The 19,286-nt window shown below is 46.7% G+C and overlaps 1 protein-coding gene across 4 annotated transcripts in view; it reads left to right on the forward strand.

The window, feature by feature from the left end:
- Window positions 1-19,058, forward strand: part of HEMK1 (HemK methyltransferase family member 1) — a 41,357-nt gene extending 22,299 nt beyond the window's left edge. For 3 of the 4 annotated variants that reach the window (XM_038770972.1, XM_038770974.1, XM_038770975.1), the window contains 7 exons: window positions 7,588-7,755; window positions 8,370-8,434; window positions 10,815-10,864; window positions 12,559-12,667; window positions 15,725-15,820; window positions 16,345-16,458; window positions 18,249-19,058. In XM_038770972.1, coding sequence (XP_038626900.1) covers window positions 7,588-7,755; window positions 8,370-8,434; window positions 10,815-10,864; window positions 12,559-12,667; window positions 15,725-15,820; window positions 16,345-16,458; window positions 18,249-18,351 — 705 coding nt within the window. In that variant the 3' untranslated portion in view covers window positions 18,352-19,058. The remainder of the gene's footprint in view (window positions 1-7,587; window positions 7,756-8,369; window positions 8,435-10,814; window positions 10,865-12,558; window positions 12,668-15,724; window positions 15,821-16,344; window positions 16,459-18,248) is intronic. The other variant, XM_038770973.1, reaches the window with a different exon arrangement.
- Window positions 19,059-19,286: the final 228 nt, after the last annotated feature.

A 19,286-nucleotide genomic window follows, 5' to 3' on the forward strand; every position in this document is an offset into this window, starting at 1 on the left:
CAGGCACTATGTCTGACCTGATTTTCTTGTATGTACCCCCTGGCATAGAACAGTGCTTGACACCTAGTAAGTGCTTAACAAATACCACAGGAAAGAGCATCCATCTGGGATGTTGTTCACCCCACCCTCCGCCCCACAGTACTTATATATATACCCATAATTTATTTATATTAATGTCTGTTTCTCCTAATAGACTGCAGACTCATTTGGGGCAGGGAATGTGTCTATCAACTCTGTTGTATTGTCCTCTCCCAAGTGCACAGTACAGTGGTCTGCACACAGTAAGACTCAATAAATACCACTGATTGGTTGACTGATGTAAGGCAGAGAAATAGATGAAATTATCTCTCAAGCCTCTTTCAACAATTCTGAAATTAAAATTAGAAGGGGTGGAGGGTGGAAATTTATGCCTCAAGTTATATAACAAGTGTAATTGTCCTGGCGCTTTGAAGTTACTCCGAGGTAGTAAATTACGCCCTTTAGGCAGAGTACTAGCTCTTAAAGTCCACTTGGACTATTTAGTGCCATCGTGTAATTGCGGGGCATAACATTAGGCATGACGAGAAGTAGGGTCAATTATAGTGATATTTCAGCGAGTTGCATACTTACCATTGGTTGGTATGTCTGAGGCTGCCGAAAGAAGGAACGTCTTGTTTTGAAAAGCAACACTGAAGTGGTTATTTGGGAAAATGAGTATGTTAGAGTCTCTTGGACTTGGCTTTTGTTTGTGAAATTGAAAGCAAAATTTTCAGGCTTTCCAAAGCACAGCCACAATAAGACCATATTGATGCCAGAGATCTCCCTTGCCTCTTGCCTGAGATTTCAGATGATGTTGCCAATACCCTTTGATGGGAAGAGTTGTTCTCTCCATCTTGCAGGTAGGGGAGCAAGCCCCTTTCCAGACCCACTGACTTGACTGAGGCCATCGAAAGAGTCCAAAGGAGGAGTCCATCTGGTCCATCTATGTATTGGGCAAACAAATAACTACAGAAGGGCTAGTCAGCTTCATGGGATATGTGACTGGGGACCAGCAACCTGAACTCCACAGTCCATATGTGAGCCACACTTGTCTGGTTCAGGACTTTCCCTCAGACCTGCCACCCTGAGGAAAATCTGAGCAATCCCTGAGAAGCAACTTTCCATTTACAAAAACACTGGGGAAAACCATGCCATGCCCCAACCCCTACCCTCTAAGTCTACCATTCCTCTCCCCTGCTGTTCCCTAAGTGGCAAATTGTTCCTGGGTCCGGTTCTGGCTCCCCCAAATATAATGTGCCAGACCCAGGAGGGCTTCTGCACCATGTTCCATCTCAGGCCGACTTGTCTCCTGGGCAGTGGCCAGAGCTCGGCTGTGGAGCAGCATGGCTTAGTGGAAAGAGCAAGGGCTTGGGAGTCAGAGGATGTGAGTTCTAATCTCGGCTCTGCCACTTGTCTGATGTGTGACCTTGAGCAAGCCACTTAACTGCTCTGTGCCTCAGTTACCTCATCTGTAAAATGGGGATTAAGACTGTGAGCCCCACGGGTAACAACCTGATTACCTTGCATGTACCCCAGTGCTTAGAACAGTGCTTGGCACATAGTAGGCGCTTAACAAATACCATAATTATTATTATGTGGACAGTGGTGTTGGCTGAGAGGGAACTGCTGCGAATGTGCAAACCATCACACGTGCATGGCTGTCACTGTAAGTGTCAGTTCTATGGAGCTCATGGAGGGTTTTCGGCAAAAACATTAATTTTTGTCCTCACAGCTTTGGGAATTGGGCTAACGGCCATACTCATCCCAGATCATCGACAAGGCCCGAGAACATGGAAACGGTACTGAAAAGAGCTAATGGTGTTTACGTTGGACCAAAAAGACCCCAAATTGTGTCTTTTTTAACCCTTTGTTTGAAGCCTGTCTACCATTTAATCAATCAATCAGTGGATATTTATTGAGCACTTACTGTGCAGATCACTGTACTAAGCACTTGGGAATGTACAATACAACAGAGTTAAGATGGCTAGCCCCTCCCTCTTAGACACTCTGACACCTTGCCATACTCATACCTAGTCTTGTCCCCCCGGCTCTGGGTCCTAGCAGACCCAAGGTGGATTTGGATATTGGATCCCTGGGCTTCTGCTTGGCCTGAAGGGACCAAGAGCCAAACTGGGGCCCAATCAGGTCAAGAAAAATCTAGCCCATTCAGGACTGATGTTGGTGTAACCAACCTCTTGGGACCTACCCGAACAGTCCAAATCTTCAGAGTTCTTCTCAAACACCTGCTGGTAATTGCTTCACCAGAAGTTACTATCTATTGTTTATGAAAGAATAGCCGGTTACTGTGGAAATAGTTTTGATGTGGCAGACAGATGGGAGGAGGTAGCTGGAGCAAATGAGCCCAAGAGAACCAAATATCCTGTTTTTGTGCACAGCTCCTTTGCATTGCAGCCCTGGGGCAGAGACATAGAAAATTCAGTCTGGTTATTTCCAAAAGCGAAAGTTTTTGAAAGTTTCCCCCAAGGCACCGGTTGCTTTTCATACCCTTATAGAGAAGAAAGCACAAACATACACCTAACTGAGCCCTTGCATTTAACCCCCTCCACCCAGGTAGAGTCACCTGCAGGTTCTCTTTCACTCATTCACCATAAATACCTGTAGTTAGCCTAGACACCTCCACGCCTCTACCCACATTCCTCTTCCCAAGACACTTAGCCACTGACCACACCCAGACCAATATGTACCTTTTAGTCTCATCCACCCCTCTACGATCACTCTGACCTTCTCACTTTACAGGCATTTGAAAACTCTCTGTGTGCCATGTGAATATACCGGGAGCCCATTGTTGGGTAGGGACCGTCTCTATATGTTGCCAACTTGTACTTCCTAAGCGCTTAGTACAGTGCTCTGCACACAGTAAGTGCTCAATAAATACGATTGAATGAATGAATGAATGAATATACACCGTGCAGTCCTACTTCACACCTAGGGGAAAAGTCACACACTAGACAACCTCACCCGCTAGAGACATTCAAATAACCAGCCCTCTCTCTAGCCACCTGCAGCTCACACTCCTGCTGAACCCCTGGAACCTATGTAAATACACATTGCTTGGGGCTGCATCTACCCAGATGTCTGGCTGGTTTTCAGGTATAGTGTCTCTGACCTGCCCCTGATTGCAGTTAGGAAGGTTTCCAATCAGGACAGCTGTTTACTGCATTCTGGTACACCTCTCCCTGGCAAGCAGATACAGATGTAGCAGGGTGTGTACACACACACACACACACACACACACACACACTTTTTTTCCTGCAATATGTTCCTAAGATTGAAACCTAAACTAGGACAGAGAGGGAGGGGGGTGGGGAGGGATGGTTTTTTGCATACGTGTTTGTATTTGTGTGGGTGTGCACTCAGAACCACAGTGGACACCCCTGGGCTCTCCTTGAATTCTCAAAAGTGAACCAGCTTGTACACAGAAAGCAGGGTCAGCAAAACCATTGCTGAATGCTGCCACTAGTGAGGTAACTCCCAGTTTGCACTGTAATACAGCTCTCCTGCATCTGAAGAGTAAACTCGAGCAGGGCTCCTCTGCCACTTCCCCCAGCCCCTCTGTCAGAGAAGCAGTTGGGCCACATGTAAGTTCCCTACAAAGAAAAAAAGCTCGTCAGAGCCTTCCGAAGGTGTTTGATTCAGTATTGCCCCAGTAATTTCACAGAGACCCTTGGCTTTCATCTAGGTATATTCCCTTACTGGTCCATACTTTCCCAGGCCTGAGAATCAGAGGACGTGGATTCTAATCTCAGCTCTGCCACATGTCTGCTGTGTGACCTTGGGCAAATCACTTAATTTCTCTGGGCCTCAATTCCCTCATCTGTACAATGGGGATTATGACTGTGAGCCCCATGTGGGACAGGGACTGTGTCTGACTTGATTAACTTATACCTACCCCAGCGCTTAGAACAGTGCTTGGCAAAAAGTAAGCACTTAATAAATACCACAATTATTATTATTATTATTATTATTATTATTATCTCATTGAGTGCTTACTGTGTACAGAACACTGTACTAAGCATTTGGGAGAATACAGTACAACAGAGTTGATAGACTTGATCCTTGCCCTAAGAGAGCTCATAGTCTAGCAGAGGGAGAACAAAAACGACCAGGGTGGGTTGCGAACTGCCTTAACCACTTAGCCACCTCACCTTGGTTCCAAACACTGCCCGTGGGAACATGAGTCCAAATGACTTGTATCTTTATGGCTTAGGAGAGCCCATGGAATGGTAAGAAGAATGGGGAATGGGATATTGTTACCCTACTTCACCCAGGAACCAAGGCAGCAATCCATCTGACTCGACACTGGGGAGATGAGTTCCGATTGAATGACAGCTGTGCTACCTTGAGGTTGGATACTGGCAGGAGAGAATCTGAGCGATCTGCTCATGAGCCAGCCTGGTCCACAGTTGGTGCTCCTGAGAAAGCAGTGGACCCTCCTGGACAGTCCTTGGAAGGAGATGTTTGGGAAATGAGGAGGAGGGAAAGGGGCTTATTATTATTATTTTTTTAATGGTATTGGTAAAGGTTTTACTATGAGCCAGGCACTGTACTAAGCACTGGGGTAGAAATAAGATCATCAAGTTGGACACAGCCCTTGTCCTACATGGGGCTCACAGTCTAGTGGCTGCCAGTCAACCTACGCATCAGGCAAAAACTCCTCACTCTCAGCTTCAAGGCTCTCCATCACCTCGCCCCCTCCTACCTCACCTCCCTTCTTTCCTTCTACAGCCCAGCCCGCACCCTCCGCTCCTCTGACGCTAACCTCCTCACTATGCCTCGATCTCACCTGTCCCGCCGTCGACCCCCGGCCCACATCATTCCCCTGGCCTGGAATGCCCTCCCTCCGCACATCCGCCAAGCTAGCTCTCTTCCTCCCTTCAAAGCCCTACTGAGAGCTCACCTCCTCCAGGTGGCCTTCCCAGAGTGAGCCCCCTCTTTCCTCTCCCCCTCCCCATCCCCCCTGCCCTACCTCCTTCCCCTCCCCACAGCACCTGTATATATGTTTGTACAGATTTATTACTCTATTTTACTTCTTGCCTGTCCTGCTGTCGACCCCCAGCCCACATTATCCCCCTGGCCTGGAATGCCCTCCCTCCCCACATCCGCCAAGCTAGCTCTCTTCCTCCCTTCAAGGCCCTACTGAGAGCTCACCTCCTCCAGGAGGCCTTCCCAGACTGAGCCCCCTCCTTCCTCTCCCCCTCTTCCCCCCCCTCCATCCCCCCTGCCTTACCTCCTTCCCTTCCCCACAGCACCTGTATATATGTATATATGTTTGCATGTATTTATTACTCTATTTTACTTGTACATATTCTATTTATTTTATTTTGTTAATATGTTTTGTTTTGTTCTCTGTCTTCCCCTTCTAGACTGTGAGCCCACTGTTGGGTAGGGACCGTCTCTATGTATTGCCAACTTGTACTTCCCAAGTGCTTAGTACAGTGCTCTGCACACAGTAAGCGCTCAATAAATACGATTGAATGAATGAATGAATTCTATTTATTTTGTTAATGATGTGCACCTAGCTTTACTTCTATTTATTCTGGTGACTTGACACCTGTCCACATGTTTTGTTTTGTTGTCTGTCTCCCCCTTCTAGACTGTGAGCCTGTTGTTGGGTAGGGACTGTCTCTATATGTTGCCAACTTGTACTTCCCAAGTGCTTAGTACGGTGCTCTGCACACAGTAAGCGCTCAATAAATACAATTGAATGAATGAAATGAATAGGGAAGCAGGGTGGCCTAGTGGAAAAAGTATGAGTCTGAGAGTTGGGGGAACCTGAGTTCTGATTCCAGTTCCACCACTTACCTGCTGTGAGACCTTGGGCAGGTCACTTCGCTTCTCTGTGCTTCAGTTCTGTCATCTGCAAAATGGGGATTCAGTCCCTGTTCTTCCTCCTACTTAGACTATGAGCCCCGTGTGGGCATGATTATCTTGTATCCACCCCAGCGCTTTGTTCAGTGCTTCGCATATTGTCAGCGCTTAGCAAATAACCACAATTATTAGGCCGTAGGACTTAATCCCCATTTTACAGATGAAGTAACTAAGGCCCAGAGAAATTAAGTACCTTACCCAAGGTCACACAACAGACAGTTGGCAGGGGCCAGGATTAGAACCCAGGTCCTCTGACTCCCAGGCATATGCTCTTTCCATTAGGCTATGCTGTTTCGCCTGATCTTGACCTCATTTGAAATTGCAGATCATTTCTGAGACATGATGGGGAGCCTCCCACTCCCAGCACTTGATTCCAAAAAGCAGAGGGTACATAGTTGGAGCAAAGAGGAATCATGCCTCTGTTGATCTCCTGGAGGCTTTCTCTCCTTTCCTTTCCTTCAGGGTTGAACTGCTGCTTCTGCCATGTTTCCAACACCTACCTACCTCAAGTTCAGGACCCATGCCATCCCTTACACTCGTGACTCTACAGTCTTCAACCCATTCTTCCCTCTCCTGTTCCTAAGTCATTGCTCATACCTTTCGCCCTTCATGGAACACCCTTCCTGCCTACAAATCTCCCCCACTTCAACACACACACCCTTCCACACAAACACAACTTATAAAGGCAGTTTCTCCAAGAGGCAATTCCTGAGAAACCCCCACCTTTCTGGCTGTGTCCTTCCATCTGCCTCCTTTATTCATTTGCCTGTTATTATTACTATGTATGGTCTTTGTTAAGCACTTATCTTGTGCTAGGCACTCTACTATGCGCTGGAGAAAGGTACATGGATATTGTCAGAAATTCCGGCTCATAGGAACTTGGGCATGAGCTTGGCAGGTGACTGATGACAGACTACTTTTTGGTGTCTTTTGGCAATAAATAGTTGCACAATAAATAATAATAATAATTAATAATAATTATGGTATTTCTTAAGCACTATGTGCCAAGCACTGTTCTAAGCACTAGGGGAGATACAAGATAATTAGGTTGTCCCATGTGGGGCTCACACTTTTAATCCCCTTTTTACAGATGAGGTAACTGAGACATAGAGAAGTTAAATGACTTGCCCAAGGTCACCCAGCAGGCAAGTGGCAGAGCCGGGATTAAAACCCACATCCTCTGACTCCCAAGCCCAGGCTCGTTCCACTGAGCCACACTGCTTCTGCTATTGATCCATCAGCCAGTGGTATTTATTGAGTGCTTACTGTGGGCAGAGCACTGTACTGAGCACTTAGGAAAGGACAATACAACAGAGTTGGTAGACATGATCCCTGCTCACAAGGAGCTTACAGTCTAGAAGTGATGGTGATGATGCTCTTGTGTAACGTTCACTTTCCTGTTGAACTGATGGGTCAGCCAGGGTTACTCTCCCAAGCGCTTAGTACAGTGCTCTGCACACAGTAAGTGCTCAATTATTACAATTGATTGATTGGGGAGCAGCTAAGGTAGGGAGTTTTGATTTTTCTGGTTTTCAGGCCTTAATGATGTTTCCCGAGCCTCATCCTGTTACCCCCTTCCCCACCCTTCAGTTTAGCAATAGTTCAGCCTCCTCCCCCTCTACTCCCCACCCCGCTTCCCAGCCAGATGACTAACCCTCCCTTTTCTCCCTCATGAACAAGGAGCTTGTCAACTTGGTGCTGAAAGAGAAATCCCTGAAGAACATGGAGTCCATGGAAGCAGCGCCCTCATTTCACCAGCTACCTGACTTCCCCACAGGCCCCTTGATTCTGGAAGTGGGCTGTGGCTCAGGAGCCATCTCCCTGAGTCTGCTGAGCAAGCTACCCCAGGTGAGCCCAGACTTGGAAAAGAACCTTCTTCACAACCTCCACCCCTCACCTTGGCATCTCTAGGGCCCTGGTGGGAGTTGCCCTTTAATCCAGGAAGCCACAGAGTTTTCCCTTTCCCAGTGGCTGTCCTGAATTCATCCTATTTTTACACTGAGTCAGTCATCTGTCTTCCTTATCTCGCTTATACTGGACTGTAGTATAGGTATACAGGTAACCAGGGGTCTGAGTTGGTAGGAGCAAGCCTCAGAGATGAAGAAGAAACATAGAGTCAAATACATATGGTGGGACAGTCCTGATTTGCAGTGATTTTCCATCCACCTGTGCTGGACTCTACATGTGGTAGAGTCCAGCTGTAGCACTCCCAGATGGACCGTTTCTGGCCTGCAAGATGCTTGATAGGCTCTAGAGAAACTCACTGGCCCTCTTCCAATGCCCTGTAGCTCAGTTTTCCCATTTGTAAAATGGGAGGGCAGAATCCTGACCACTTGCCTCACCTTCCTGGAGAAGAGGGAGGATGACTGAGCCGGTAACCATATGAAGGACCATCTCATAGGACATCGCTGGACCCTGAGACTCTTCCCTTTGTATACAACCTTTCTCTGTCTTGTCATTAGAGCCGAGTGATTGCTGTGGATAAAAGCGAAGCTGCCGTGAGGCTCACCAGGGAGAATGCTCAGAGGTAAGGCAAGGAAACGATGCCCTGAATGGGTTTAGAGCCACAAATCATCATACCACTGAAGCAGCACCCACCCCCCTGTTCTGACAGGCCAGTAACTTCCCAATGAAAGCTTGAGCTCATGTCTGAGGCTCACCTACCCCCAGACTCTAGGTGGAGTCCCTCAAACCGTGGAGTACCTGCTAGATTGGCTACTGCGATGTTCCCACCAGAGCAGCGGCCTGGGTTGAAGCCATTAGCACAGTGTGGCCCTTGGTGGGCTATCACTTCATGATTGATTGACACGGTGTCAGAAGGGAAGGTTATCTTCAGAATATGAACTTAAAAAAAAACCCACCAAGCTTCCTGTAAAGGAACATATCCCTATTCCCAACACCCACAGAAATTCCCCCTTTTGTGCCTGCATGCTTAAGTGGGGTCCTTTCAAAATGCTGGTCTTGCTGGTAGCATATTGGTGAAGATGTTCGTATGGAATCTTTGTCCTGGAATGAAGGTGTATCACCATCATCATCATCAATGGTATTTATTGAGCACTTGCTGTTTGTGGTGCACTGTACTAAGCGCTCGGGAGAGGACAGTACAACGGAGTTGGTAGAAGCGTTCCCTGTGCACAACAAGCTTAAGGTTTAAAGACGAACTCACAGTTTAGAGAATCACTGCAAACATCTACTGAGCCATTCCTTTGCACCTGGTATTTTTTTAATGGTATTTGTTAAGTGTCTATTATGTCTAACACTGTTCTAAATGCTAGGGCAGGTACAAGTTAATTAGGTCAGACACAGTCCCTGTCCCTTATGTTGCTCACACTCTAAGGAGGAGGGAGAACAGGTATTTAATCTCCATTTTACAATTGTGGGAACTAAGGCACGGAGAAGTTAAGTGACTTGCCCAAGGTCACACAGCACGTAGTTAGCAGAGCCGGGATTAGAAACCAGGTCATCTGACTCCCAGACCCAAGCTCTTTCCACGAGGCCATGCTGTTTCTTTGGTATTGAGCTAGGAATTGCTGATCTGCATTTCCAAGTTCCTTATTCCACCCAGAGCAAATCTAGGTTGTAGCAGATGCTCTGGGGCTACAGTCCTTACTTTAAGATTTCCCAACAGTTCAGGTCAAGGCTGAGAAAACAAGGGAGATGGTGATGGAGTTGCAGGGTGGCTTTAATGCTGCTTAGTGGAGTGACAGACTGGAAGCTGTAGACTGTAAGCTCCTTGTGGGTAGGCAGTGATCGTATCTACCAACCCTGTTGTATTGTAATTTCCCAAGTGCTTAGTACAGTGTCCTGCACACTGAAAGGGCACAATAATTTGATTGATGGACTGATTGAATTGTCCAAAGCTGGATGGAATTGTTTGGTTATCAAACTGGGAAGCCTCACGTGGGACGGGGACTGTGTCCAACCCAATTTGCTTGTACCCACCCCAGCACTTAGTACAGTGCCTGGTGCATAGTAAACACTTAATAAATACCATAATTATTAATTATTATTATTATTCTGAGTCCTCTTCAGTGCTGAGTGTGCAAGTGGGCATGGGTGCTGGGCTCTACCTGTCCCGCTGAGGGGATAGCATGATCAGTCTCGGTCGCCAAACAGCAAGAGGTCAACAGTTCAAACTTCAGGTTGCCTTTAATACCCATTCTCATCCTGAGAGGGCTGCTTCTCAGTGCAATAGGCAGAGTAAAAATAGCAATTTCCTTTTCATGACTTCAGACTTTTATCAATCAGTGGTACTTTTTGAGCTCTTACTGTGTGCCAAGCACTTGGGAAAGTACAGTACAGTAGAGTTGGTAGGTACGATCCCTGCCCACAAGGAGCCTACTATGAATCCAGCCTTCCTGTCTCCTCCCCTAGCTGGGCATAGCAAACCTCCCCAGTTCTCCCCCAAGAGCAGACACTTCCCCTTCATTTACAGAGTTTTCCTCATCACCGCCAGCCTCCAAAGCCTCACCCCACTGCACCTGTGTCCAATCACTTAAGCTAGCTTTGGTTCAAGTTCTCTCTTTGATATGGGGTCTCTTCACTCAATCTTGTTAGTTGGCACTAGGCAGACCTGTCCTTGCCCATCTTCCAGGTTTTCCTGAATGAAGGTAATTCAGGCCCATGTCTTTATGGTTCACTTGAACATATTTCAGGCCTCAGGGGCCTGGGTGACTGTGTTCATGTGGACATGGGTCCTATGGAAGTATTGGATTTGAGGGCATTGGACTCAGATTTCAGTATAAATAAGGGCATTATTACTGCATACATATAGAGATTGATTGATTGATTGATTGGATGGGTGCTTGTGTGCATATGTTTGGGGGCCCTATGTGTTCATTTTGGGATGGTGCTTTGTGTTCACAGTTGAGCATGTTGGTTTCACCTTGCTCTTTTCTTTTCCACAGGCTGCATTTACAGGACAGAATAAGAATCATTCACCTCGACATCTCTTCTAGTAAGTTTCTCTCAACTGTAATCTCTTTTGCTTTGGTGGAATCAAATAAGCGAGGGGAACAAAATAAGTGAGAGGCAGTGTGGCTTACTGGAAAGAGCCCAGGCCTGGGATTCAGAGAACCTGGGTTCTAATCCCAGCTCCACCACTTGCCTGCTGTGTGACATTGGACAAATCACTTTACTTCTCTGGGCCTCCGTTTCCTCATTTGTAAAGGAAGGAGTCAATATCTATTCTCCCTCCTGCTTAGAATGTGAGCTCCATATGGGACAGGGACTATGTCTGGCCTGATTATGTTGTATCTACCCTAGTGCTTAATGCAGTGCTGGCATATAGTAAGCACTTAAATACCACTATTATTATTGTTATCATTATTATCATAAGTTTTTTTTTAATGGAGAGGCAACTAGTCCAAAGGAAATCCCTGTTTTGGCCTCTAGACCTCTCGCAACATGTTTAATTTTGGAATTATTATTCAATTTGCAAAGCAACATGGAAAATTGTCATTTGCTTGCTCATCTTGAGCAAATAAGGATATCTTTCAAGCAGATGACAAAGACATTAGCACATATTTTATTGCTGGTTTGCATGTTGGAGGAAGGTGGACTAGGAAACACATTTTGGATACTTATTACAGGATTTTTGTATATGGTGCCTACAGCCTGCTATAGGCTATTGCGCTATCACTTACTAAAATGATTCCCTGTTTAGCAGCAATTCCAAATCCTCCCATTCAGCAGGAAGTTGACATTGATGGGGTACAGTAAAGTTTATTTGTCCTCAAGAAGGGACCTGTGTTTCAGGGGGAGCCATGGGCCTTATGGACAGTGAGAGCCCTAGAGGACAGTAAACTCAAACTGCGCAACAGCCATATTTACTCAGCCTGCCCTTCATTGTGCTCAAAATCCCAGTCGGGGTCTTTGTGTCCTTAGGCCTGGGTTCTTGATGGGCCCAAGCACCTTGATGTTCTATTGTACATCTTCACCCAGGACAGTCCCATTCCTTTCTCTGACACAGGATGGCCTCTTAGCCTTACTGCAGCATCTCCAGGAGATGGTTAAGTCATCAGCTTGCTGATGACCCCCTGTTCCTCTTTGATCATGCTTCTCATGATTATAGAGACTCTGCCCCCCTGGATCTTGACTGGCCACCTCAGGGCTTCCCCAGGTGTTAACAGGGCTTTTGCTGGGAATATTGTGCTGGGTTTCAGGGGCTTTGGCAAGGTTGAAACCCACCAGTATTCGTCTTTCTATTGTTCAATCGTATTTATTGAATGCTTACTGTACTAAGTGCCCCGCCAACATTGTACTAAGTGCTTACTGTACTAAGTGCTTACATTGTACTAAGTGCCCCGCCAACCCCAGACAAAGGCCAGTCTGCTCTATAAATACACACACACACACACACACACACACACACACACACACACACACACACACACACATATGTGTATATCCTCAGCCCACCGCCTACACTTACTTAGGACAAGCCAAAAAACAGAAAGACAAGTACCAACTTAAACTGCATCTGTAAGGGAGACCCAATTCACAAGCTGTTGGAAACCCTTCTAGCTCCACATTCATTTAAGACTCTCCCAAATTAGTGGACCTTGAAGGTGCCAGGTACCATATTGAAGTTTAATAAATACTTGTAGGCTGTCTAGAAAGGATTGGATGTGGCTCTTTCCTTGGATGTAGGAATGAACTGGCAACAACTAATTCCTTGGGGCCCTGTGGACCTGGTGGTCAGCAACCCCCCGTACGTCTTCCAGTCGGATATGGCTCACTTGGCAGCAGAAATCCTCAGGTACGTGACCCAATCTCACCTCCTTTTCTGTGCCTGAGGGGGAGAGGCTTAGGGTTGACGGGGAGGAGGGTGGCAGAGGGAAGTAGGGTCGGAAGGGGTTTGGCTCTTGCCGGGAGTTGCTGAGATCTGAGAATCCTGTGAAGTTTTATTTATATTAATGTCTGTCTCCCCCTCCATTCATTCATTCAATCATATTTATTGAGCACTTACTGTGTGCAGAGCACTGTACTAAGTGCTTGGGAAGTACAAGTTGGCAACATATAGAGTTGGTCCCTACCCAACAACGGGCTCACAGTCTAGAAGGGGGATCCTAAGCTCTCTCTGGGCAGGGAATGTGTCTACCAACTCTGATAATAGTAATAATAATAGTGATATTTGTTAAGCGTTTACTATATGCCAGGCACTATTCTAAGCACTGACGTAGATACAAGCTAATCAGGTTGGACACAGTCCCTGTCCCACATGGGGCTCACAGTCTTTTACAGATGAGGTAACTGAGACCCAGAGAAGTGAAGTGACTTGCCCAAGGTCACTCAGCAGACAAGTAGCGGAACCAGTATTAGAACCCAGCTCCTTATAAGTCCCAGGCCCATGCTCTATCCACTAGACCATGCTGCCTCTCTGTTGTACTCTACCAAGTGCTTAGTATAGTGCTGTGCACACAGTAAGCGCTCATTAAATATAATGTTTGTGGTATTTGTTAAGCTATTACTATGTGGCAGGCTCTGTACTAAGTCCTGGGGTAGATATAAGCAAATTGGGTTGGGCACAGTCCCTGTCCCCCCTGGAGCTCACAGTCTTAATCCCCATTTTACAAATAAGGTAACTGAGGCACAGAGAAGTTAATTGATTTACTGAAGGTCACACAGCAGACAAGCAGCCGAGCTGGGATTAGAACCCAGGTCCTTCTGACCCCCAGGCCTGTGCTGTATCCACCGGGCTGCACCGTTTCTAAATATCAGTAATGATGATGATGATGATGATGAAGCGAAAAGTTAGGGGACAGGCTGACTGGGGATGGGACTAGGCTTGGGCATCCCTATTCATCTCCCCAAAGAATGTTCCTGGTGACCTTGCAAAGTTTTTAAAAATCAGTTTATTTGCTATCATTTTCCATTGTCCTCCCACTCTAACCAGCTGCATTTCTTCCTCCTGCTCCTGATATTCTGCTAGTGAAACCATAACCGAGTATCTTCTTGCAGCAAGCACTCATAATTCATTATCCTGCTTCCCTACTCTGATTCCTACACAAACCAAAGCAAAACGGAATAGGAAGAAGGGAAAAAGAATATTTGATTTATTTTGGTCCATGGTTCAATTTTCTCTATCAATCATATTTATTGAGCGCTTACTGAGTACAGAGCACTGTACTAAGCTCTTGGGAGAGTACAGTGTAACAGTATTAGTAGACACATTCTCTGCTCACAACTCCTCACTCTCGGCTTCAAGGCTCTCTATCACCTCTCCCCCTCCTACCTCACCTCCCTTCTTTCCTTCTACAGCCCAGCCCGCACCATCCGCTCCTATGCCGCTAACCTCCTCACTGTGCCTCGTTCTCGCCTGTCCTGCTATCGACCCCCAGCCCACGTCCTCCCCCTGGCCTGGAATGCCCTCCCTCTGCACATCCGCCAAGCTAGCTCTCTTCCTCCCTTCAAAGCCCTACTGAGAGCTCACCTCCTCCAGGAGGCCTTCCCAGACTGAGTCCCCTTTTTCCTCTCCCCCTCCCCATCCCCCCCCGCCCTACCTCCTTCCCCTCCCCACAGCACCTGTATATATGTTTGTACAGATTTATTACTCTATTTTACTTGTACATGCGTACTATTCTATTTTGTTAATGATGTGCATCTAGCTTTATTTCTATTTATTCTGATGACACCTGTTCACATGTTTTGTTTTGTTGTCTGTCTCCCCCTTCTAGACTGTGAGCCCATTGTTGGGTAGGGACCATCTCTATAAGTTGCCAACTTGTACTTCCCAAGCACTTAGTATGGTGCTCTTCACACAGTAAGCGCTCAATAAATACGATTGAATGAATGAATGAATGAACAAGCTTACAGTCTAAAAGGGGAGACAGAAAATAATGTAAATAAATAAATTAAAATACAGATTTGTACATAAGTGCTCTGGGGCTGAGAGAGGGATGAATAAAGGGTACAAATCCTAGTGCAAGGATGACAGAAGGGAGTGGGAGACGCGGAAATGAGGGTTTAGTTGGGCAAGCTCTCTTGGAGGAGATGTGTTTTTAATAAGGCTTGCTCAGGGGTCATGTTGAACTTTAGACCGCTGCTTGATTTCCTTTAGGCTCAAGGCATATGGGCCCCTGTGTATTTTAATCGTTGTTTTCAGCACTCTCCAGAAGATTATTTCTAAATTCCTGCTGCTCTGAATCATCTTCAGTTTCCCCAGGCAGGGAAGATGCTGCAGGTCTGTGGGTCACTGTAACCATTGCTGTCTGGCCAGCAAACGATGTTCCAGTAACTCAGCTTCTGACTGTCCAACCCAAGGAAATCAATCAATCAGTGGTATTTATTGAGCCCTTACTCTGTATGGGACACTGTTCTAAGTGTTTAGGGGAGTTCAGGAAATTTAGTAGACTCAATCCCTGCCCTCAAGGACCTTACAATCTAGCCGGCGAAACCGACACTAAAATAAATTACGTGTAGGAGGAAGCAGCAGAGTTTAAAGATGTAGTCTAAGGCATAAGTGCTGTCAGTTACGGCATGGGGACAAGTGCAAAGATGACATAGAAAGGGGGGAACATGGGGTGGGAGATGAGAGATTAGTCATGGAAGGCTTCCCAGAGGAGGTGTGATTTCAGGAGGTTTTTGAAGAAGGGAAGAGCAGTGGTCTGCCGGATATGAAAGGGGAGGGACTTCCAGGCAATAGCAAGATCGATGAGAGCAAGACACGGTGAGTGTGTGGGGGTTAGAGGAGCAAAGCTTGCAGGGTGGGTATAGTGGGAGATGAGCGAGGATAAGTAGGGGGCGAGAGCTGATTGAATACCATAATGCTGCATGTCCCACAGGGAGACTGCTTCACCAGTGTTCTTCCCTTCAGCTATGAAGACCCAGGTGCCCTGGATGGTGGAGAGGATGGAATGAAAGTGATCAGAGACATCTTATCCCTGACCCCTTGGCTCTTGAAAAATTTTGGGTGAGAATATGAGTGCCAATGGAAGAAGAAGAGATTGGATTTTCCTTTGATATTTCTTCTTTCCCATCTCTTTCTTTTGTGGTCATGTTCATGGACAGGAATGAGCTGACCTCCCAGGAAATGTGAGGAGATATTTGTGATTTCTGTTTGTTACCAGGGAGGTGATGCCAGGACCCAAGGTATAACACCTTTCCTCCCAGTGCCCCAGGACCCATAGCCTTGGGCTGGTGTGAACCCACCAGTTTCTCTAGCAGTCACTGATCTGTGACTGATGGCTCCGTTCAGAGCCGATTCTGCCTCCAGGAAGTTGCATGCCTCAGCTGGCTGGTTTGAGCAGTGGCAGGCAACATTGACTCTTGCTTATTTTCACCACATTCTTGGAGCCGCCTCATCGGAGCTGGCTTTTTCCAGGGCTTTTACTAGCTAGGGCGAGGAAGCACAGGAAGTTTCTGGAGGGCTGAATCGGCTGCTTGTGAGTTGGTCAGACAGCTCACTGAGTGGTTTGTTTCCATTTTTCTCTGCAGAAGTGTCTTCCTCGAAGTTGATCCCCGGCACCCAGAGCTGGTGGGGAACTGGTTGCCAAGCCAGCCTGACCTATTCCTCTCTCTGTCTGCCACCCACACTGATTTCTGTGGCAAGTAAGTGTCCCATTGGGTTTCTTCCTCCCTACCCCCTTTGTCTTCACTTGAATCTCTCCGAATGCCAATATGGGACATGCAGCATTAAGGCATTCAATCAACTCTCCTCCCCTATAATAATTATAATGGCATTTATTAAGCACTTACTATGTGCAAAGCACTGTTCTAAGCACTGGGAAGGTTACAAGGTGATCAGGTTCTCCCACAGGGGTCTCACAGTCTTAAGCCCCATTTTACAGATGAGGTAACTGAGGCACAGAGAAGTTAAGTGACTTGCCCAAAGTCACCCAGCTGACAGTTGGCAGAGCTGGGGTTTGAACCCATGATCTCTGACTCCAAAGCCCGTGCTCTTTCCACTGAGCCAATCCTTGCTCTTTTCCCACTACACCCAGCCTGTCGGCCTTGCTCCTCTGACCCCAACCTACTTACTGTGTCTCACTCTTGTCAAAGCTCTTTTGGAGGAGATGTGTTTTTAATAAGGTTTGCTCAGGGGTCATGTTGAACTTTTGGCCTGCTGCTTGATTTCCTTTAGGCTCAAGGCATATGGGTCCCTGCGTATTTTAATGGCTGTTTTCAGCACTCTCTGAATCATCTTCAGTTTCCCCAGGCAGGGAAGAGGCTGCAGATCTGTGGGTCATTGTAACTTATGCTGTCTGGCAGCAGACAGTGTTTCAGGAGCTCAGCTTCTGGCTGCCTAACCCAAGGAAATCAATCAGTGAATGGTATTTATCGAACCCTCACTCTGTACAGAACACTGTTCTAAGCATTAGGAAGAGTTCAGGAGATTTGGTAGACTCAATCCCTGCCCTCAAGGACCTTAAAATCTAGTGGGCAAGACACTAAAATACATTACACGTAGGAGGAAGCAACAGAGTTTAACGATCTAGGCTAGGTCTAAGTGCTGTCAGGTGGTGAGGACAAGTACAAAGATGACACCGAAAAGGGGGGAATATGGGATGGGAGATGAGAGATTAGTCATGGAAGGCTTTCCTGGAGGAGGTGTGATTTCAGGAGGTTTTTAAATAAAGGAGAGCAGTGGTCTGCCGGATATGAAGGAGGAAGAACTTCCATTCATTCATTCATTCAATCGTATTTATTGAGTGCTTACTGTGTGCGGAGCACTGTACTAAGCGCTTGGGAAGTACAAGTTGGCAACATATAGAGACGGTCCCTACCCAACAACGGGCTCACAGTCTAGAACAAAATGGATGCTAAGGGAATGAGTTTCATGACTTCCTAGTGAATCTGACTTCCTGTTGAAGTGACTTTCTCATGGCATTCCATTTTATTGGATTCACCAGGCAAGGAATGTGTGTTCATCAGCTTCTCTCTACTCCTACCCCAGGCACATGCGTTGGCCTTGGGTAGAAAACCAGGTCTGTTTCACCACAACCTTCCTCCAGGCTGTGAAATACTGAGCCCCATCCCATTTCTGTAGGGTCCCAAGCCAGGTTCACTAGCTTGTGAAGCAGTGCAGCCTGAGGGAAAGAGCCCAGGCCTGGGAGTCAGAGGAGCTGGGTTCTAATCCCAGCTCTGTCACTTACCTATCTTGTGATCTTGCCTCAGTTCTGTACCTCAGTTTCCTCAACTCTAAAATGGGGATGAAATACCTGTTCTTCCTCTTACTCAGACTCTGAGCCCCATGTGGTACAGGTACTGTGTCTGGCCTGATTAACTTGGATCAACCCCAGCTCTTAGTACAATGCCTGGCACATAGTAAACACTTAACAAATGTAATAATAATTATTATGATGATAATAAATATTGTTTGTGTGTCCTTTTTGCCATAGGCCCAGGTTCCTGCATATTCAGAAGATGGTGTCAAACAGCAGCAGTAGCACACAAGACTTCTCTGTCACTCCAAGTTTCCAACTCTTTGGAGTTCTCAGTTGAACTTTCTGTGGGAAGATTCTTTCGAGGACTTTCCCAGATGAATCTGGGGTAGCTTTTTCCCAGCTCTCTATTTCACTGGCAGGTTTAAAGTTAGAAGAAGGACTAAATAAGCTCGGACTTGAGCTTTTGCTACTGTCTGACTTGTGCCTGGTCAGGGAACTTCTCTCAGCCAGGGGAATTTTCAAAATGGGAAAAGACCATTCAGAAGACCTCACTGACGCTGTTTTTGGATGCCCAGAGCAACAAATCTGTGATAATAATAATTTGCTCTGAAGCTCCAAATCCTTCTCCCTCCCATACTGTTGCCTGCTCCCACTCCTTCCTCCCCCCCTGCCTGCCCCCAATTTCTAAAGTTAGAATGTATAGGGTTTTTTTTTTAACTTCAGTATCTTCATCACTTGGTAACCCTGAAGGTACTTAATTCTGTGCTAACCACCTGCTGAAAACCATTCAGCTTTATTCTCCCCTCCAAACTTGGGAGGCTTCCTCCCTCCACCTCCCTCCTGTATCCTCTGCCACAGGCAGGCTTGTACTGCTGCACCCAGAAAATCAGCCCCCCCTTGGTCATCCTTTGGTAGCTGTTAGCAAATGGCCCCCAAATCTGTGAGCCAGTCCATGCTCCCACAAGTCTCAATGCTCTGGGGAGGATGGGTAGGTGGTGCATGGTGAATAAATTGACTCTGTGCTTGGTCAAGTGGTCTCTTGGACTCATGCCAAACAGGCATGCTTGGTTTGTTCAATCAGTCAGATGGCTAACTTACAAAAATGTACCTACATTGAGTTGTTTTGATATCTCTGCTGATAGATGAAAGGACTGAGGTTGCTGAAAAGCAGGGCACCACAATTGTCTGAAGACCAGCCAACTGCGCCCAAGAACATTCTCAATAAGCAAACAAATTGACAGGACAGAGGAAGTAGTAATAATAATGATAATA

This window comes from Tachyglossus aculeatus, chromosome X2 (genome assembly GCF_015852505.1).
Source record: "Tachyglossus aculeatus isolate mTacAcu1 chromosome X2, mTacAcu1.pri, whole genome shotgun sequence".
Taxonomy (NCBI): Eukaryota; Metazoa; Chordata; class Mammalia; order Monotremata; family Tachyglossidae; genus Tachyglossus; species Tachyglossus aculeatus.